Source organism: Lemur catta, chromosome 2 (assembly GCF_020740605.2).
Source record: "Lemur catta isolate mLemCat1 chromosome 2, mLemCat1.pri, whole genome shotgun sequence".
Taxonomy (NCBI): Eukaryota; Metazoa; Chordata; class Mammalia; order Primates; family Lemuridae; genus Lemur; species Lemur catta.
In genome coordinates this window covers 11,814,779-11,836,960 of record NC_059129.1, presented here as the reverse complement: position 1 = coordinate 11,836,960, position 22,182 = coordinate 11,814,779, and the positions used below count along the sequence as shown (strand labels likewise).

Sequence of the window (22,182 nt, the reverse complement as noted above, 5' to 3'; positions counted from 1 at the left end):
TAGTTCTCCCTGTAGAGGTCTTTTACCCCCCTAGTTAAATATATTCCTAGGTACTTTATTTTCTTTGTTGCTATTGTGAAGGGTATTGAGTCTTTGATTTGGTTTTCAGCTTGACTGTTATTGGTGTCTATGAATGCCTCTGATTTATGTGTGTTGATTTTGTATCCTGAGACTTTACTGAATTCATTTATCAATGCCAGGAGTCTCTTGATTGAATCCTTGGGGTTTTCTAGATATAATATCATCATCAGCAAAGAGTGAGAGTTTGATCTCTTCTGTCCCCATTTGGATGCCCTTAATTCTGCTCTCTTGCCTAGTTTCAGTTCTAAGTGGGAATGCTTTCAGCTTTTCCCCATTTAGTATGATATTGGCTGGGTTTGTCATATATGGCTTGTATCATTTTTAGGTAGGCCCCATCTATGCCTATTTTGTTAAGCGTTCTTATAAAAGGGTGTTGAATTTTGTCAAATGCTTTTTCTGAGTCTATTGAGAGGATCATATGGTCTTTGTTTTTGCTTCTATTTACGTGGCGAATTACATTTATAGATTTGCATATGTTGAACCATCCCTGTATCTCTGGGATGAAGCTTACTTACTTGGTCATGATGGATTATTTTCTTGATAAGCACCTGGATTTGGTGTGCTAGGATTTTGTTGAGAATTTTTGCATCTATATTCATAAGGGATATTGGTCTGCAGTTTTCTTTTTCTGTTGCGTCCTTTCCTGGTTTTGGTATCCCAGTTTGGATGATAAATTGTGTAGTCATCCTGTCTGTCACCCTACAGGTGATAGAATACAAGGTTCTGTGAAGATGCACAATATTGCTGAAAAGAAGCCATAGAGCCAGTGTTGCATAAAGACAGTATTTTTTTTTTTAATTTTAAAATTCTGCATCTGAAAACACAGTATGACAGAAAGCATCTATATACATCTGCAGTGTTTTTGGTATGATACAGTATTTAATACATCCACTGTTTTCTGCAAAAAATTTTGCTTTGTCAGACAGAAACAAACTCCCCTAGACAAAAAGATACAGCTAAGGCACAATTTTGTTGTTGTTGTCATTGTCATTGTTCTTGTTTTCTGCTAAATGAAAAGACGGAAAAGGTGCAAAAATGGGCAGGTAACACAATTGTTTCCGAGAATCACATTCTAGTTAGAAGCTTTCGAATGACTGGAACTTTGATTATTGGTCAATTTCTGATAGTTCAATATCTTTTAAAATACTCCTTTAAATAAATAGCAAAATATCTACATCTTTCAGTGTGTGCCATTTGAATTCTCTTTTTTTTAAAACTTTATTTACAGATTATCTTTTTTTAAAATCAATACATTACAAAATATTTCTGTACAGTTTTATGCATATTATGATCTATAACAAAATAGTTATTTTTAAAAACTATATCACCACATCTTTGAAAACAATGAAGGGGACGATAATAACTTATTGTGAGGCCTCTAAAACAGATACCCAAACAAACGCTATTGACAACATCATATTTTTTTAAAAAAAAGACAAAAGGACTACAAAGACAATTGCGCTCAATTCCAGTGAATTTCCTATGAAAACCCTGGGGTTGTCTTTGGCCTCCATGAGCACTGGAGCGATGGAAGGATAGAGTCTGAAGGTAGGCAGAGGGTGATCCCTTTGAGAACACTACCCATCTGGGAATATTTAGTGCTATCACTTTCCAGGCAGGAAGGATGAAGGATAAATTGAGAAACCCTCCTGATTTATCCTTGAACGAAGTACATAAAGTCACCCAGTCTTGGGGGAGGGGAGGTTTGCAAAGCCTTCGGGAGCACTCTGCAGGTAATTAAGCTGGCCCATTACAGAGGCAGTATGCTCTAAGAGAGTGCTTCAGGAGTTGGCTAAGGTTTAGATGAACACCCAAGCCTTTATTTGGCCCATAGGAAAAATATAAGGACATTTTTCTTAAAGATGACATTTGTAAGCAATTTCTATCACATCTGCAAACTACAGATTGGCAGCCTGGCTTAAGAGGCTGCCACAAAAGCTTCATGATACTCTTTCTTCCGGATGGGGGTGGAAATGTGAGGGGGGGAGGACGGTCAGCTTCCCAAAAATAATTTTAAGGCCACATTTCAAAAAGGAGAAACCTAAGGCTTTTTTTTTTTGGAAGGGGGATGGGAAAAGCAAGTTGGTGGAAAATGAGGGAGGGAAGAGGTGGTGGTAAGAATGGGGGTGGCAAGGTGCAGAACCTGTTTTCCGGTGGGGGCTGTAGGCAGAGGCAGTTGGAGTATTCCCAGCCAGGTGGAGAGGGAAGAGAGGCCACTTTCTCCCTGCGTTGGGGCTTGGCAAGAACAGAACCAAAGACAACGTGAGGGATAGACACAGGTGGCGCATGAAAGCCCTCCTCAGTCTTAAGAGGGTCCTATACAGTATCTTGTTTGCAAGATAAGAAAAATAATACTTCTAAGTTAGAGAGAGGCAGAGAGAGAGGAAGAGGGGGGAGGAGAGAGAATTTGCATAGATCATACATTCAACTCAAGCAGATTTGGACACCTTTATCCCCCCCAGGTAAACTTCTCAGCAGACACAATGAGGTAGTGCCTGTGGTAGACCCATGGGCAAAGTAAGGTAACTGAGTCAGAAGCTAAGGTAAGGGAGCCAGCACAGCTCCGCATGGTTTCAGAAGAGGCTTCCAGGTAGGTGGCAAGATGGCAGCCAAAACTTGGGATTTAGAGACAGTCCAGCTGTTTCACACACCACCCCTTCCTCCTAGACCCTGCCTTTGCCATTTCTGCCTGACTTGGGGGAGCCCCAGAAGGTGTGGCCCCAGGCAGATGGGGAGCTCTGCATGTCTAAGGGGTAGGAGTTCAGATCTCCAAATTCTGTTCCTTCTTCCCTTTAGCACAAACTGTCTGCCTCTGGAAGAGACTGGAATGGTCTCTTTGGGAGGGGAATAACTAGCAAGAGGTCCCCGTTCCCTTCAGAGTTCAACGTGAGCTATTATTTTTGCCTTGGCCTAATGTTGGCTTTTTTCCTCCTCCACCAGGGCTATGCCTAACCTCATTTAAACCACCTCTCCAGAGAGCAGAGGTTGCTGGGAGTGCACAAATGGAACCGTGGAATTTTTCTTTGACCACAGGGTGTGAAAACAAACAATAACCGACATGGAAAAATCAGCTTTTCAATAAACATCTGGATTTCTGGCTTCTCTTACCAAATTGGAAGATCCCACTACACTGTGCTTGTGTTCTTACATGGCAACGACAGGCTGGAGGTGAGTGGAAGCTCTTCCTGCCGGATGGGTTCCATGCATGCTGGTAAGTCCGTGGTCCCCACCACTCCCCTCTGTCTTACAGGAGCCGTTTCACTCATCTGTGTCAGTGTCCTGGACCCTGTAAGCACTTGTGCCCCCACCATAGAGTGTGGGTTGATTAGGCAGACCTACCTTGCTGTCTTTACAGCCGAAAGATTGACAGCTGTTTCTAGTGTGGCCCCCTGCCCCCATGCTGCTGTGGCGGTGATGTCCCTAATCCTCAGTGAACTTGGTTGCGAAAGGGGTCTTTGTCCATGTCACCCACCCAGTGGCTACTGCTTTCCTCTACTCTGCACCTTACTGGCAGAGTCCAAGGGTCCAGCCACTGTCCACTCAGTATTTGCAACCCAGAAGGAAGCATGATGCCCACACACCCAGGCATGCGCCCAGAGTAGCTGCCATTTGCCTCTTTGGGGTGGAAAGGTGTGTGGGGTCTTGCTTATCCTCTCACACCTCCATTTGCACTTTAAAAGTTAAACCAACAATGAGAAACAAAGCCCAAAGAACTCATGTTCCTACCAGAAAAGCCTTTTTTCCAGAGGGAGGAACTAGCACACTTCTTAAAACATGAGGACCTTAGGAATTACTCACTTCTTCCTTGGAGACCTACTGCCTTATGCATGACCAGGGAAGTGGGATCTGCGATGGCTTGCTGTCTCCTGAGCTCACTTTCTGCCTGAATGTCACTGGGTGGGTAGGAAGTCATACAGAGTGCAGCAGTCTACGTATGGACTATTTCCTTTGCCCCACAAACCAACCCACAAGTCCTACCTCTCACTCTTCTGAAATTTCCAGGGATCTAGGCAGTGGCTCAGCCCACAGTCACTGTACCTGCAGGCTGTAACAGGGTTTCTAGAGACTGTAGCCCTGTGCTTTTGAAATCCTCAAGCAGCCATAGCTCCGGGCTGCCTAACCAATGGCCTGCAATAAATCAATCATTCTCAGGCATGTGAAAAGGAAAGAAAAAGGAGTTATGCTATTTTCCCTGGGAAAATATCCCCTTTTCTTAAATAATTCTCCTTTTTTTTTTTTAACCAAATGTAACATCTGCAAAATTAGTATCTGGACTGAAAACAGAGGAGACAGAGGAATACCCCAAATTAATTGCAAGAGGGGAGTGAAGCCTCAGGGGAAAGAGAGTCCCCAGAGCAAGTGAGCTCTGCCTTTCTCCACGGGTTCCGGGATGGAAAAAGGGCAGAAATGTCAGTGGGAAGAGGCCCGGTCTTGAAGGCTGCAGGCTCACACTCTATACAGGGACCTACCACGGCTGAGTTCCCAAAGCCACCGTAAATAGCACTGTGGAAAACACAGCCCTAGTGACCAGGCAGGGAAAGGGAAGCCTCCCAGGTGGCTTCAGCAAGCCCAGGGAAACCCTGGCCAGAGGCAGAGAGAGGATGGGGCCCCCGGCTCATGGTCCCCACCGATCGTATGGGCTTTCTGAGAAAGCCATGCTGAGGGCCCCAGAACCACTGGGGACAATGGCTACCTCCTGGGCTCTCTGGCTGGGTCTCACCAGCCTCTTCCTCTGATGGAAGGGGCCCATTTCCCCCTGTCACGGTCAGGTCCAGGGTTAGACTGGTCACAGGAAGTCGCCAAGACAGCAAGCGGGGAGGGCCCCAGCTCTCTGGTCAGCACACCCCCCCCACCCCTAGTCTGTCATCTCCCTGGGCTGGGGGCCAGGGCGGCTCAGGAATTCCAACGCGCTTGGAAGTGAAGGGGCAGACAGATGATGTGGGTTGGAGCTTTCCTCCCAGGGTGTCCCCGGCTGTATCTGAGGACAAGGAGGATGGATGGCAGACAGAGAGAAAGAAAGAGAGACACCAAGGGGTGGGAGAGGAGGGGAGTGGGTGGCAAAGGCTGGGGGCCTTTAGTGAATAAAGGCAGCTCCAGTTAGTAAGAAAGATAAGATAATGTAATCGACAAGCTGCAAAAACAGCACCTACTAATTAGTCATTGACTAAAACATATAAATAATAAATATCTAAAGTGTCCCTTCTCTATGTCCTCAATTGCCAACAGGACATCCTGCCTTGCTGGGATGGGGCGACACAGTGACAGTGTCCTTCGAGCCCACCCTGGAGAGAAGTAGGCAGGACGGGCCCCCCACCAGGGTGCGACTCTTCCAAGGGAAGCCTGTCATTCACAGGAGGAAGGGGGGCCTCTGGGGGGACCATGGCAAGGAAACCCTTCTGGTTTCAGGTAATTAATTCAAGCATGTGAATAACACTGTTTTTAATTTCTTTCAACCACCTTCCCACTTTTCTGTCGCCTGTTTGGACCACGGCTAAAGGAAGGGCATGGAATTAAAAACCAAATCCGCAATGCTTTTTCCTGGATGTGAAAAGTCTGGTCCCTGTGGTTTGGTCACTCCCAGCAGCACCGAGCATGCGAGTCAGGAAGGTTTTGCGGGCCTGACCTCCGAATGGAAGGGCTCTGGCGGACGACAGGTATTGCTGTGCTGTCTAGCTCGGGAGTCTGGCTACAAGCAATGTCATTCAAGTTTCGTGGCCATGGTCCCCCCCAAGCTCTCATTTTCAAAGACCAGCGAGGTCATGCCCTTGGCCTCCAGCCCATGGATGGCCAGAAGGCTCGTGCTCACAGCATCGTCTTGTTTCTGCTACTTTGTGTGGCAGCCTTGCCAGGGGAGGCCGGGGACCTGGGACAGCTGGCAGTCACATTTCTGCGTTGACCTTGGCCGCCCCCCGTCAAAAGGCTTTTTTGCTCATCTAGTTACTAAGGAGAATAGTTCAAGCCAAAGAGGGCTGCAGGGAGGCTCAGCGCCCTCCCAAGGCTCCCCTTGAAAGAGCTGTGATGTTCACGGGCCTGTCACTTCAGGGCTGGCGCGGGGTCTCCCAGCCCAGAGGAGCAGAAGGACGCGCTGAGGGTGGAGCTGGAGACCAAGCCCACGGCCAGTCGGGGCAGTGCTTGTCTAACTGGGTTTTGCAGAGCCCTTGGGTTCTCAAGAGAGACCTTAGGAGATGCCCGCGGCAAAGGGACCCCCCCGGGGGGCTTCGAGAGGGAACCTCACACTTCCCCTTCCTCAGCTTCAGCCAGAGCAGCTGGGGTTTCATCCGCACCTTGAACTTCTGCCTACTGCTGCGCTCGCTCAGCAACGTTCTGCTGCTCAAAGTAAAAGCTTCAGAGTCACCTGTCTGGGGGAGGTCGTGTCATTGGAGGGGATGATGAGGAACCTGTAGGACTTGAGGATCGACCAGAAGAGGTGAGACCACCACGGTGCTGGGACTGAGCCATGCCATCCCCAGCTTGCCCCACGCAGGCTGTTGGCAGCCCTGCTGGGGCCCGCTCACCTCCCTTCCCCACCGTTCTAGGGCCCGGAGAGCCCCGTGCACAAAAGGCCACCCCCCTGGGGTGGGCGGCGAGGGTCCAGGCCCCGCCCCCAGCCCCTCTGGCTGCTTTCCCGCTGAGATCCCGCCGTGGCCCGCTCGTGCCCAGTGCTACCTGAGCCGGCCATCGGGTTTGACCGCCCCCAGCTCTGACTTGGGGTCGGGGCTGAAGGAGCTCCAGGCCGTCTGGCTGCAGGTCTGCATGACGGGGCAGGCGGTGGGGCCGGTGGTGCACACGTCCATGGCGGTCCACATCCCGCCCACCAGCGCGTCCAGCCAGCCCTCCAGCGCGGCGCCCGCGGAGGCCGCGTTTCTCCGAGCCTGCTCCACCTGGGCGGGGCTGATCGGCAGGCTGAGGACGGGGTTGAGGCTCTGGAAGCTCTGCTCCATGTAGGCGCTGCGGGGCGGCCCGTTGTGCAGCTTCAGTGCCTCCTCTGAAAGCCAAAGGGAACAATTTCGGGATTAGAAAAGCCACTACCTGGACACCTACATACCCTATGCTCTGTGCCGCACCCGGCACTGGGCACCACCTCCTTTAATCCACATGACAATCTCACGAGGAAGTTCTATTGGCAGTCCCATTTTACAGGGGAGGAAACTGAGCCCGCAAGGACAGAACCCATTGTGTACAGGGCATGATGTATTATTCCTCTATTCCTTCAACACATATTTATGGAGCATCTTCAGTGCATCCACCAGCTGGAAGGTAAAGCAAAGTTCCTGTTGTTTTCCCATCTGTAAAATGGGGGTACCCATCCTGCCACCAGTCAGTCCCACAGGGCTGGCAAGAGGCTCAAACAGAAGCCCACGTGCTATGAAAACTGTAAAGTAAGGGGCACACAAGAGGGACCGTTATGACTCCCCAGGGCTTCAAAAGGCAGAAGCAGAAAGTGTAGGAGTCTGGGGTGAAGGAAAGAAGCTAGACCCTTCTATTTTTGGAGTCCCCACTCATTGCTTTTTTTCTTGCTACATACAAGCATATATTCTTTTTAAAAAGACTGGATAATGAGTCTGGTGAGTTGTATTTTAACCAACTCAGGTTTTGCTATAGTCGAGATAGGCGGGATTAGAAGAAACCTCCCTCCGAGGTAACGCAGTGTTCAGAAGACAATCACTCCCGACAGCAGATGCCACCATCAGTGGAAACTAGGAGAACCGGGGTATTAACCAGGTTCTTTTTTTTCTAACATGTGTGGTCCTGAGTGGGGAAGGACAAGGAAGAAAAATCGGATGCCTGTCTCTCTAAAAGCAATGAGAATACTAGCTGAATTCAAAATATGCCTCGACTAACAGACAATAACAGCATTCCTTCAATGCCCAATGTCCCAGGAAGTGGAGCAGCTGTATGGTTTGGAAACGGAGAAGTGGGAGAAAGAACCCATGCATTGAACATAGATTCTGTCTGGCTGGGTTTTAGCAAAGCTTCTCTCTTTCATGGTAGTTACGAGACACCACACTCAGAAATTGGTTCTACCCCACCTCTCTCTAATATCAGCAGTCAGTCAGGGTGGGCAGCTCCAGCCCCCTCTGCCAAAAGACCAGAGCCTGCTATCTTTGCCGCAAGTCCCAATGCCTCCATTCTGCAGAGTGACAAGCTGGGGGGCTGGGGAGATACCCAAACAGACAAAAGGCAAGACATTCAAAGCAAAAGAAGCAGTGAACAAACATTCATTCGAACACTGGGAACCAAATATTGTAGTTGATGCAAAAAACCCTTACGAGAGATGCAAAAAACCCTTACGAGAAATGAAGTTAATGTGGGAAATGCTATTACAATATCAGCTCACGATGCTCGTCTCTATAATTAAATTTTCCTCAATTCCACCTCATCAGATTTCTTGAGATTACCAGGGACGCATCAATAGCAAATTACTCTTGATGAATCATTTTACAAATTGCATTGCTCCCACCTCCGTGTTCCCTGTCATTGGAACATCGTTAACAAATACAATTACCGTTGACAGGAGGGCGACTCCCCGCGGGGTAAAATGACCCTTGGGTCACCCTGGGCATGGGTGGAAAGAGCTGTGCTTTCCTCAGAAACTCCAGAAGAGAACATTGGAAAATTCAGGACCCAAGGCACAGCCCTGGGCTATTCTGCCGGGCTGGGGCTGGATTCGGGAGTGTTCTATCCTGCAGGTGCACCTAAAGCAACCGAGAAAGATGCAGCCATTTATACCCCTCTACTCCATGTCCAGCTTTGGAAATCCTTAGTAATACTAAGATGGGCACTTAATCAAGGGGGTCCTGGGGGGGCGCCTACTGGGTGGGCTCTGGCCCTGCTAGCTCTGGAGGGGCTGTCTTTTGCCTGGTTCACAGGGGCGTGAAGGAGCAGGCTTCCATCTCAAGAATACACCAGGTCTCCACCTTTCTGCTTGCTCAACACAGAGACATAGCAGAAGCTGAGAGTTCACTTCAAGACCCCTTTCCTGGGACTTCAGCGATCCTTCCCCAGGTCTGAGTCTCCCTCCCCTTGCATCATTGGCTAAAGGGAACCCAATCAAGAACTCTTTTCGGCTAATAAGGGCTGGAATATGTTTCTGGATTTCGGGTTTGTGGTCTGTTAGATGGAGATGAACAATTCCAAATACTGAGAGACCCTGAAACCCTACTTCTAGGAGTCTGATGGATGTACCTGCAGGGATATGAACAATTCTATATTTAAGAATCTATTTGCGGCATTATCTGTAACAGCATCATCATCAACAACGGCTACAACAAGGGGGCAGCAGATAGACGGTGGTTCCTTATCCCAATAGACTATGCTGCAGCTGGTAGCCTTACATATACTGACTCAGAAAGTGAAAAAAGCAAGTTTCACTGCAAAATGTATTATTCCATTTTTTTAAAACTCAGCAAAGTTTTTGTGTTCTCTGATGTGTGTTAAGATGTGCTGATAGGCAGTAAATATTTTTGGCTTTCTGGGCCCTGTAGTCTCTGTCACAACTATTCAACCTGCAAACCCCCTGGAAGCATGCATGCCAAACCGTTCGCACTGGTTACTCATGGAGGTACTGTTTGAGGATGGAGAAAGACATTCCACCTGATAAAAGAAGGTGGCAACGGTGGATAACAGACTTAAACCTTAGGTGTGAAACTACTAGAATTCTAGAAGAAAATGTGGGAAAGACTCTTATAGACATTGGCCTAGGCAAGGAATTTATGAAGAATTTATGAAGAAGACCCCTAAAGCAATCATAGCAACAACAAAAATAAATAAATAAATTAGACCTGATTAAATTAAAAAGCTTCTGCACAGCCAAAGCAACTGTCATGAGAGTAAATAGACACAACCTACAGAATGGGAAAAAATTTTCACATGCTACACATCCGAGAAAGGACTGATAACTAGAATCTACTTACAACTCAGGAAAATCAGCAAGAAAAAATCAAACAACCCTATCAAAAAGTGGGCAAAGGACATGAACAGAAATTTTTCAAAAGAAGACAGAAGCATGGCCAACAAACATATGAAAAAATGCTCAACATCTCTAATCATCGGGGAAATGCAAATCAAAACCACAATGAGATATCACTTAACTCCAGTGAGAATGGCCTTTATCAAAAAGTCCCATAACAATAAATGTTGGCGTGGATGCAGAGAGACAGGAACACTCATACATTGCTGGTGGGACTGCAAACTAGTGCAACCCCTCTGGAAAGCAATATGGAGATACCTTAAACAGATACAAGTAGACCTACCATTTGATCCAGCAATCCCATTATTGGGCATCTACCCAAAAGACCAAAAGACATTCTATAAGAAAGACATCTGCACCCATATGTTTACAGCAGCATAATCCACAATTGCAAAGATATGGAAACAACCCAAATGCCCATCAATACACGAGTGGATTAGTAAAATAGGGTATATGTATACCATAGAGTATTACTCAGCTATAAGAAATAATGGTGATACAGAATCTCTCATGTTCTCCTGGAGAGAGCTGGAACCCATTCTATTAAGTGAAGTATCCCAAGAATGGAAAACTAAGCACCACATGTACTCACCATCAGATTGGTTTCACTGATCATCACCTAAGAGCACATTCAGGAATAACATAAATCGGGTGTCAGGCACATGTGGGTGGGGGAGGGGATGGATGTATACCTACATAATGAGTGCCACATGCACTGTCTAGGGGATGGACACGTTGGAAGCTCTGACTCTGGGGGGGGGGCAAGGGCAATATACATAACCTAAACTTTTATAATAATTACAAAAAAAAGAAGGTGGAAAGAGGAAAAAAGAAGCATAAAAGTACACTCTACAAATGAGGGGGGAAAAAGGCAGGCATGTTAGGAGCCAGACATCTCGCTGCTCTCCAGATGCAGCGGAAACCACTGTCTTGAATTTCATGTTGATAACTCCCTTCATTTCCTTACAGCTCTCGATGGACACGTGAATCTCGAAATAATATATAGTTGGCTTTGTCTGTTTTTGATCTTTAAATAAATGCATCATAATTATGATTTATTCTGTAATAGTTTCCCCTCAACATTATGTTTGAGGGACTCACCCAAGCCAACACAGGGGTCTGTGCTTTACTGATGTTCACTGCTGCATAGCACTCCACTGTGTGGACGGACCACAGCTTGTGTATCCCTTCCAATGTTGGACTGTTTTGGTTTTTGGCTATTATGAAGAATTCTTGTATGAGTATTTCTGCACACGTCTCTAGGGCCTATACCTAGGGGTGGAGTTTCTGTGCAGTAGGGTGAACGGAAGTTCCGCTTTACAGGAAATGCTAAACCATTTTCCAAACACACCTTGTCAATTCACCTTTTCACCAGCATTAGATGAACGTCCATTATTCTCCAACCTTACAATACATGACATTATCCAACCGTCACACATTGGCCAACATGGCGGGTGTGAAGTAGAATGTCTTTGCACTTTCAGTTTGCATTTCTGTCATTATTAATGATGCTGAGCATCTTTTTATATGCGTGTGGGCCATTCCTGTTTTCTCTTTTTTCGGTTTCCTCTCTTTTATAGCACGGATTGGCATCTTTTTTTGTAAAGGACTAGATAGTAAATATTTTTGTCTTTGTGGGCTGTGCTATCACTGTCACAACCATTCAACTCTGCCATTTTATTCCCAAAGCAGAGACAGGCAGCATGTAATGAATGTGACTGTGTTCCAATAAAACCGCACTCACAAAAACAGACCGTGTGCGGATTTGCCTTGCGGCCCGTCGCTTGCCAACCTCTGATTCATGGGATTTCTTTATATGTTCTGAATATGAGTATTATTTTTTTAAAATGTGTAGCAAGTATCTCCCACTAGCATATGGTCCATCTTTCTACCTAGTGCATCATGTTTTTGATGAACAGAATTTCTTATTTCAGTTATTTTTTAAATAGTAAACAAGATTTGCTGAAACTCACTATCTGCCTGGGTTTATTTCCTATCTTATCCTAAATATGATCGAGGCTTTCTGGAAGTCCAGCGGGAGTCCAATAAATAAGTATCTAATACATAGACAGATGACATCACCTCAGTATGCAGGTAGGAAATTAGTGTTTCTCTAGGGCAAATGAGCAGGAAAAAAAATACCGAGAGCAAGGAACGCTGTCCTGCCAGGCAGTCGCACGCCCCACATCTGAGCAGCATCGTCTGCCCAGGCCGAGGACCCTCACAGGCCCTGGGCATGGACCATTTCCCCCCGCAGAGACATGGGGAGTACTCACCTGGCTTGATGGGCTGCCTGTTGGAGAAGGTCAGAGGCGCGACAAGGAATTTGGTCTCCGCAACCGGCACCCAGTGGTGGAGAATTTTCACTGTCCAGACCCCAGGCCTCAGGGGCAAGTTCAAAGGGGGCTTGTAGTGGGTGAATTCGGCAGTGGACTCGATCAGGATGTCGTAGGTGGCTGCGATGACGTTGACGGGGTCCACCCAAATGACGGTCACGGTCACGTTGGGCCCCTTCCCCCATTTCTGCATACCCACCGGCTCGTCCATGGGGCCCAGGAGACCCCCAAAGTTGCGAAACAGCCGCTCCTTGGCATCCCAGTCAGTGCCGACCTGAAATAGGAGAATGAGTCTGAAACCACCGGGCCTGAGCTAGGGTGCTGGGCCTCAGGGAGGCCCAGGAGCCTGCTTGTTAGGCTTCCTATGCCCATTTTACAGATGAGGAAACTGAAGCTCAGATTAAGGCACCTGTTGGAGGTCATAAAGCTAGTAAAACACACACTGGAGGAGTAGGGGCCAAGTACGTGGACTTCCCTATGTGTTTAGGCCCTCACACACCGGTTTCCAACAGATACTAGCAAAATGGATGAACAGTCACAAAATGACTTCGGGATCCTATCTAAGCATGCAGGGACCTTCTGTAACATTGTCCTTGTATCCTCCAAACAAATGGGGATGAACAGTTCTCTGAAATCTGAGTTCTAAAACCAGGATAACCTGCACAGGAGAGCTGTGGAGCAGCTGATAAAAAAACCTGGGTCTTGTTTCTAAACTGAAGACCTTGAGGACAAAGTCCACCCCAAGCATGAAGGAGGTGGGCAGCCCGGGACAGAACCCAGCGCTGTCTCATCTGCTGTGACCTCCCAGCTCTTCTCACAGGGCCTCACTGTGGCAGTCCACAACCATCCACTGCAAAATGATCAATTATCCAGATTTAAATACATGTTGAAGTTCAAGCTTAACATACTACTCCCCAGCTTCCAACCCACCAACACGGCTTCCCACTGCACTTAAATGCAATCTGAACATCTTTCCAGGGCAGGCAAGCCCCCACCCACTCCGAGACCTCTCTTCTACCATTCTCCCTCTCACTCATGGTGCTCTGGACACACAGTCTTCTCTCTGCTTAGAATGTTCCAGAACTCCCCATGGCTAGCTCTTTTACAGGTTTCGGCTCTCAACTTATCTCCTTAGAAAAGCCTTCCTGAATGAATCATCCTATCAAAGGCAGCCCCCATCCACGTCCTGAGTCCTCAGCAATCACAGGGATTACGTTCTATGTTCTCTCTAATACTTGTCATCAGCTGAACTGTTTTCGTTCATTGATTTGCTCACTCACTGGCTGGCTGCCCCACTAGACTACAGTTCCGTGACAACAGGAACCCGGTTTGTCGGGTTCACTGCTATCCGTCCTGCATCTAGCACGTTGTAGGCACTCGGCGATCGCCTGCAGAAGGGATGGGCATCTTTTCTCCAAGCCAATTCCCCCGTGAACTGGAGGAATCTATCTCAGCTGTTCAGCTGGGCACCACGCAAGGCCCGGGGATGGTGCTGACACCAGGGAGGTTCTCAACAGCCCACAAAGTGGCCCTTGTAGTTCTTCCCTGCCTTTTTGCTCAGTTTTACAACTGTGCCATTAAAAATAATTAAGACTAGAAAAAATTCAAAACACAGAATCAGGGCTCTCTGCACTAGGTGCCATTATCTCCGCCAGTGATCTTGGTGGTTCTCACACCCAGGGCACCAGACCTACAGTGGGAACATTCACAGATCACTAGCCATGGAGTGGCCAACGTCATTTGTCACTGCCAGAGGAGCCCAGTCGCCCACCAGCAGGCTGAGAAGCAGGGAGGGCCCTGACACCGGGCATCCATCTCTTTAATGGAACATTAATGTCGCCAATTGAATGCTTGGGCCCCCAGCACAGAACCCAACTGGGGCAGCATCTCATTGCCCCCTGGCGCCAGTAATTTATGGAGTGGGCTCCCTGGGCAGCTCACATCCAGCAAACCCACTAGGAGCCTTAATTGAAAATGGTAGCTTAACAAGAAACTCTCACTGGTGCCTGTTTGACATGGGGACCCATTCCTGGGACACGGGTCAGCTAGGCAGGGCCACAGGGGGCTGGATAAGGACCAGCAAGAATCCTCCATGCTCCCAGCCCCTTGAGATCCTCCATATTCTAAAGTCGGATCCTTCATCCTGAATCCAGCAGCCAGATTCATTGAGATGACTCACCCCCTTAGCTACGTACTGACGTGGGGAAGGCAGAAATCAGGTGCTGGAGTGTTGTGTTGGCCACACTCGCCAAGACACATCATGCTTCCCCTCCCTAGCAGCATCGCCATCCAAGTGCATTCTCTCATTCATTCAGAAGTCTCATTCAGCATCTGCAAATACTACGTGCTCTTCTATGTGCTGGGGATACAGCAGTGGGTGAGGAGATACAGTTCCAGCTCTCTTGTGGACAACCGAGCAGTGATCAGATAAATCAACAAGATAATTTTAGATAGTAAATGCCAAGAGAAGGTAACAAAATAGGGAAGGGTTAGGTGGGGAATGTAGCTATTGTGGCACAAATTGGCAGCTAGGGAAGACTTCCCTGATGGGGCACCACTTGGACTTAGATCAGAATGACAAGAAGCCAGCTATGTGACAACCTGGGGAAAGGATTCTAGGCAGGGGGATCAACATGTGCCATGTTTGAGGCAGGAATAGGCAAAGACACAAGAAATGTGAGCGGGGTGGAGAGGGGTATCAGATTAGGCTGGAGAAGCAGACGGAGGCCAGATCATGTAGGGCCTTAGGGATCTGGAGGCGGGGCTGATGCTACAAGGTGGTGCCGGGTAAATCCATCTCCCTAGCCAGAAAAATAACTAAAAGCTAATGATGTATTGAGGAGGGGGAAACAACCTTCTATGGATCCATGCATCCATGCATCAGTCCATATCTCCATCCATTGACCCATCTGTCCATCCATCCATTATCCATCCATCCATCCATTATCCATCCATCCTACCATCCACTCATCCATCCACCTGTCTGTCCATCTGTCCATCCATCCTTCCACTCATCCACCTATTTATCCATCATCCATCCATCCATCCTTCTATCCATCCATCTGTCCGTCCATCCATCCATCCATCCACCCACTTATCCATTCATATATTTAATGATTGATTTATCTGGTGCTTACTTTAAGCTAATTCCTGTGTTATAAACTGGGGGAGACAAAAACACAGTTACACATGGGATTTGTGGCGAGAGACCTGGGTTCAGTTTTGAGCTCTTGCACTTCCTAGCTATGATCCAGAAAATCAATGGCTGTCTATAAGCCTCATTTCTCCCATCTGTAAAATGGGACTAATGCCACTACTTCATTAGGAAACTGGTTTGTTATTGGTCTGTTACTAACATAAGTTGAGGAGGGGTAACTGACTAGGATGAAAAATGAAGAGAAGCAGAAAATCTACTTCAAAAAATAGGCCAAGGTTCCAGGTTGGTTTGGTCCTTTGACAACTCCACTGTCCCTGTCCTTCTTCCCTGTTTAAGATGCTAGTGTGTGTTTGGGGTTGGAGAACATATCTTTCAGGCTCTCTAAGTCCTCTTCTGCTCCATCTCCAGCTACAAGTGTCAAAATTGTGGAACAGAACTCAGCAAGGGGACTGCAAAAGACGATGAAGTGCGACAACATCTGGCCTCTTACCTCGGAAAACTGGAGCCTCCCAAAGTCACTGGGTGGGCTTGCAATCTTGAAGACTTTTTTCGGCATCACCCACGTCTCCAGAGTCTCCAGCTTGCTCACAGCCAGATTGGTAGCGTGATGCTTGATCAGAAAGCCCTGGAAGCGGTCAGCAAGGAAGTAGAGGTGCACAGATGCTGGGTGGCCCATTGGGTAGTACCTGAAAACACAGGAGCTCACGGGTTAGGGATGCAGGTGCTTAGCATCACGACAGGGCTCCCCACCCACCGTGCTAGTCCTGTTTCTAGAACAGTCCCCATTTCATACAATTCCTATCATATTCCTTTGCGTCCGTCTGAAAGCTGCTCCCTATGCGTCTATGATCTCAACGTCTACGAATAAATTTTTTTTTGCTGATTATAAATGAAAAACATGCTGACCATAGGAAAGTACAACCAAGAAAATAAAATGACTGCTTTTCATGCCTCTTCCCATAAATAATGTCAATTCACAGATATTGATTGAGTCCTCTGGCACTTGGTCCCGGGGAGCGACAATGGTGTGTGAACATTGTCATATTGATGGATTTCCCTTCAGCCTTATTTTCTATGCATATATTTGCATAAATATTACACAGTTGGGATCAGAATAAGTAGACTGGCTATATTCTGTTACAGCTCTATGGTATTTCCTGAGCATTATCACAAGTCTTGGAAAAGTCTCTGAGAACGTGATTTTGTGTGTGTGGATGCACCGTATTTTACCGTATATAGTGTCATAGTTTACAGAGTGATAATTCTCATTTTTTTCGCTATTCTAAACAATGCTGCATTAAACATCCTTGAGCAAAAATTAAAAATAATTCTTTTTCATTCCTCTCTCTCTCTCTCTCTGTTTGAATCTCCAAGGGGCTCTTTATGTCTGCTGCCTAACTTCATCAGAAGTACTCATTCACGCTCTCACAGTCCTTTTCAGCAACATGAGATATCATCTTTAAAAATGATTGCCAATCTGGGATAAACACATGTGCACACACATAGGTAGCTTATTGTTTAAAATGCATGCCTTTGGTCCACAGAGGTTTGCTGGCTGACAGGGGTGGGGAAGCTAAGCAGAGATGCCCGGAGAACGCTGAGGAACAGAGAGCAGAGGATTTTGAAGGGGCCCGGGTTGATGTCTGTCCTTCCTGCTTGTAAAATAAAGAGCTGCTGCTTCTGCAGTGTGTACACTGCACAGCCCTAAGAGGGTGCTTGTGGGTCCCTAATGACAGCATTCCACAAATCGCTGTCCCCGCTCAGCTAAATGCAACCGTCCCTCTGGTCTCGATGTGGACTTTTAAGTCTTTATGTCCAATTATAATGGTTAGGGAAGCCGCCTTTCTTTCTGTGTTTACACATCTCCTGAAATCACTGCCTTGTTCCCGGGATGCCTCCGGGGGCGCTGGGAAAAATAATGCCTGCGCTATCTTCAGATTGTTTGCTGGGCATTCGTGGCTCATGCAAACCTGCTTTGACTCTGGACTTCGGGAGCAGAAAGCCCTGGACTGCACTGATATTTCACCACTGCATGACATGTAGGCAGGGCTGCACCACAGAACCTTCTGTGATGACGGAAACGTTGTGTTGTCCCATAGAGGAGCCACGAGCCACGTGTGACTACTGAATACTTGCAATGTGGCCACTGTGACTGAGAACTGGATTTTAAATTTTATTTCATTTCAGTTAATTCAGAATTAAACAGCCACTTGTGGCTAGTGGCTGCTGTGGACAGCAAAGCCTGTGGTTGGCTGCATTAATGTCCCCAAGTTTTCGTGTCTCCTGTATCCAGGCTCTCTTCCATGTGACTTTGCAGGTTTCCTTGCACCAATGAGGCAGAATCTATTTCCCCACCTCTGGAATCTTCTTCGGCCAACAGAAAGTGGTGGAAGGGGTATCGTGCCAGTTTTGAGCCCCGGCCTCAAGAAGCCTTGTGCATTTTTCCATTTGTTCATTTGCTCTTTTGTGATCACCGGGAGAGCACGCCTGGGTTAGCTCGCTGGAGGATGAGGCTTTGGAATAGAGCAGAGCCCACCCCGCCTGTCCCAGCCAAAGCCATCCTAGATCAGCCAACAATTCCCAGCCCTCCTGACGTGCAGCTGGTTGCAGACGCCGCCGCGAGGCCAGCCCAGCCCAGGAAAACTGCCCAGCTGACCTGCAGCTTGAGCACTGCGTCAACGCTTACTGTTTCAAAACACTGATTTGGGGATTGTCTGTTACGCAGCGTTACTGGGGCGATACACAAGCAATGCACGGTCAAGGTGTGTTCTGTTAAAATGGGTGGGACAGGACAGCTTGTCACGGGAGTCAAAAGAAGAAAGTGTTTCCGGAAGAGAGCAGTCGACTGTATCGAGTGCTGAGAGGATCAAGAAAATGAATCATAACCAAGCACTCTAGAAATCTAGGAGGTAATCTCCGATCACCTGCCTTCCCTCACCTCCCGCCAAGACATCCTGTTGTCTCCACCTGAATCCATCCTCTATTCTCCTTATGCACAGCCAGAATCCTGCTGCAAGCCACCATCCTTCCTCATCTGGACCTTTGCAGGAGCTTCCATAATTGACCCCCCTCTTATTCTGTCCACTCTAACCTATTCCCATAGTAGCCACATTCATCGTCCCCTGCTTAAATGCCGTAACTGCTTTGCTTCACGTTTGCAATAAAATCCAAACTCCTTCCTCGGTCTACAAAGCCCTGCCTCTTTCTCTAGGCTCACTGTGTTTTCCTCCACCCAAATCTACCATGTTCTAGCCACGAGTGACCTTATTTTGGATTCTTGAGCATGCTAAACTCATTTCTGCCTCAGGGCCTTTGCACATGATAGTCTCTCTGCTGGGAATGCTCTTCTCCTCTCATGGTTGGAGGTAACATTTTGCTCAAGTGTTACCAACTCAGACAGATCTTCCTTGACTGCCAAATCTTAAGTCACTATCCCGTCACTGTCACATGACTGTATCTTCATTTTGGGCAACATATTTACCCTTATTGATCTTCTGTTCTGGTTTACTTGTGCTTGGGTATTGTCTGCCTTCATACTGGAATGGGAGGGCACTGAGCCCAGAAGCCCAGTCTGCCTGGGTCATGGCTGAATGCCCAGTGCCTGCCCAGTGCCTAACGCACAGCCTGATACACGTACAGATGTTCAATCAATACTTACTGAATGAGTGAAAATTCTAGAAGGACTTTCTCTTGAACCCCACACTTCCAAGCTACATCTCAGATACAGGTAACCTAGAACTGACCACAAAGTCCTCTAATGCCTCATCTTGATGGTATTTGGTATTGAAGTAGTGAAAAACGTTACTTCCCTAAGGAAAGAGAAATGATCAAGAGGCAATATAATAATCAACAGAATGCCACAGATGTACTCATTTGGCCCAAAGGTTACCATTGAAAAAATCAGGAGATTTGGTCAGCAACTCCAGGTTGTGCTCCGAAATGTGCTGGAGTTGAGCACCATGGACCTCTAGGTTGCCCTGCTCGGCCCACCCTGCAGGGACCACCCTGGCTGACTCTTGCCACTTGCCTGGTCCTACAGGGCATTTGAATTTGGGGGCCTGTAATAAAATACTGACATTCTTGTCTCTGGATGAGAGATTATAAGCAAACTTTATTTTCCTTGTTCTGTTAATCTGCTATTTCCAAAATGTCTGCAATGCACATGTGTAACTTTATAATGAGAAAAAGAAATCAATAAACATCACTTTTAGGAAAGGTTATCCTATAGACTGGAAAGGCACAATTTGCATAAAATACCCAGACAAAAAAAAGCTCCAAGTTTCTACTTGCTGTTTCCCCAGTTGCTCCAGGGGGTAGGAATTCATTCTCTTTTGCCTTTTGGGATAAGAGTCCTTTGTCCTGATTTATTTGCAAGCTTCTACTCGTAAATACATCAGCTTCGCCCAGAGCAAGGCACAATGGTTCCATTACAATAAAAAATGAGGTAGAAGCTGGAGGATTCCTGGCTCGAGGCAACTAGATGGCTCACTTCATTCCAAAATAAGCACTAGGAGAACATTTCAACAACCCTAAATAAATTGGGAGTTCCTCCTGGGATTACCTGTAAGATCACTTACCCTATATGTTCTAGGAAGGCTGTGATTAAAATTATTCTCGTACGACATTTGCCTTCCAAGCATCCGGCTCCACACTGCATCCAGGGGATGCGTACTGTGGTTTTGAGGGGTCGATTCTGCTCCCCCAGACTAGGAGAGGGGAAAGACGCTCACCGGTGACCTTGATCCAAGGCACCGCAGGTATGTGCATGGGTGTGTTGGAGGTGAAGCCCCTGCCCTACGTTCAGCCTGGGAGAGGGTGGGTGTGGGGCTATCAGGGAAGTTCTTGCAAAATGTCACAAAGGAGGTGGCCCTTGGATGGCCTTTAATGACCGGGAACAGGTCAGCTATGCGGTGACAGGGGCGGGGAGTGAAGAAAAATCACGCTAAGAACGATGAGTGGTTCAGGCACCAGTTACTATCTCACGTAGTAGGTTCACCGTTAACCGCTTTTGGTGGCTAAGTAATAACGGCAAGTGAGACACCAGCAATGACCTGAACACTGACCAAGTACTTGGTAGACAAAACCCTGTTAAAATAGGGGTGGCACCACCACGTCACTCACAAGGCGGTTTTTGACGATTACCTTCTCTACACCTCGCAACACCTCATGATAGTAAGATTATTCCCATTTGACAGATAAGGAAACTGAGGCTGAGTGAGGAGAACGACTTGTCCAAGGCCGACAGCGAGGAAGCAGAGTTGAATCTGAACTGCGGGTTCCACGCTCATACCTGACATTAGTCTCCCTTTGCACCAAACCAGAACCCATGAGGAGGTGACAGGAGCTGGGGGTGTCAGGTCGCCAGGAAACCTCGTCCTCGCCCTGCAGCAAAGCCCACCTGGCTACGAATAAGGCACCGGACGGGAAACCTGCCTGTGCTTCCAGAGTTTTAGGGAACAAAAGGATTCCTTTTTTCTCCTTCTTCCCTTGCTGTGAAGAGGGAAGAGCGGGGCAAAGGGACACACGAGGGGAAGGTACAGTGAAGTCAGACAGATGCTCAAAAATAAAAAAAAAAAAGGTTGGTACGCTGTTAAACGTGGATGGTGTGAGGAGAAGGAAGAAGAAGAAGAGTGATTAGACGCACTTCTGGGACTGTCCCAAGGAAATAATCAGAAAAGAGAATGGGGAACAAAAGGCCTTCTGCAAAGCGATATTCATCAGGACGTTATTTACAATGGCACGTTACTGACAATAGCGACGGCAGAGGGTGGACTAAGCAAACTCTGGAAAGTCCACTCAGCGGAATACTGGTAGCATAAAAAGGATCATCATCGTCACAGAAGCTACGGAGCAGCACAGGGAAAGGGGGCTAACAGTGTCACGCCAAGCAGGGGAGGCAGGACACCAAATTCTTACTGTAATTATGTGAACACCTGCAAGGCATCTTGCTGGGGGACAGAAGGAAAGACACACACAATGAAAGGGGAGGAGGGGAGATTATGCTGAATTCTTTTCCCGCCTTCCCCTCTTCTTACTTCTAGAATACTCTTTCCTAAAGTGTCGCCAGGTAGCGGTAGGCGAGATGATTCTAAGGGGTCCTGGAGCGGTTTAAACAAGAGTTCTGCCTTTGAACGATGCTTGGGGTTCTATTTTTAGGTGTGGTAATGACAGGGTGGTTAGGCTTTAAAGAGGAATGATTTCTCAGAGATACATACTAAATAAAATATTTGTGGCCGACATGACATGATGTCTGAGACGTACTTCAGACTGATCTGCGAGGAGGCGGAACGTGGGAGAGGGTGAAGATGAAATGAGATCAATCCAGAGTTGCTATTATCACTGCGAGGGCCGGGTGACGGAACCAGGAGGTTCCACTGCTCTCTCTGTTTTGTACGTATTTGACCTTCTCCATCCCGAAAAGTAAAAGAACAAAAACAGTTTCGGACTTTCATGGTTGCATTCTGTTTCAGACCAACGCTGCCATATAATATGGTGACATGAGCATCCTTGTAAGGTACTAATGTACAGCATAAAGAATGAGTCCATGGAGAGACAATCATTGATGCATAAGAAATGTGGTATTCTGAGAAAGTAAAAAGTAAAGCAAAATGCGTGGCCATGCTTGGACCGGAAACGCC

General features: G+C 47.3%; 1 protein-coding gene across 1 annotated transcript in view; it reads right to left on the bottom strand.

The window, feature by feature from the left end:
* Positions 1 to 853: 853 nt before the first annotated feature.
* The window catches only part of XYLT1 (xylosyltransferase 1), a 284,392-nt gene continuing 263,063 nt past the window's right edge, over positions 854 to 22,182 (bottom strand). Inside the window, exons 10-12 of the mRNA XM_045542679.1 lie at positions 16,035 to 16,230; positions 12,328 to 12,661; positions 854 to 7,066 (exon numbers count right to left, since the gene is read on the bottom strand). Coding sequence (XP_045398635.1) covers positions 6,744 to 7,066; positions 12,328 to 12,661; positions 16,035 to 16,230 — 853 coding nt within the window. The 3' untranslated portion in view covers positions 854 to 6,743. The remainder of the gene's footprint in view (positions 7,067 to 12,327; positions 12,662 to 16,034; positions 16,231 to 22,182) is intronic.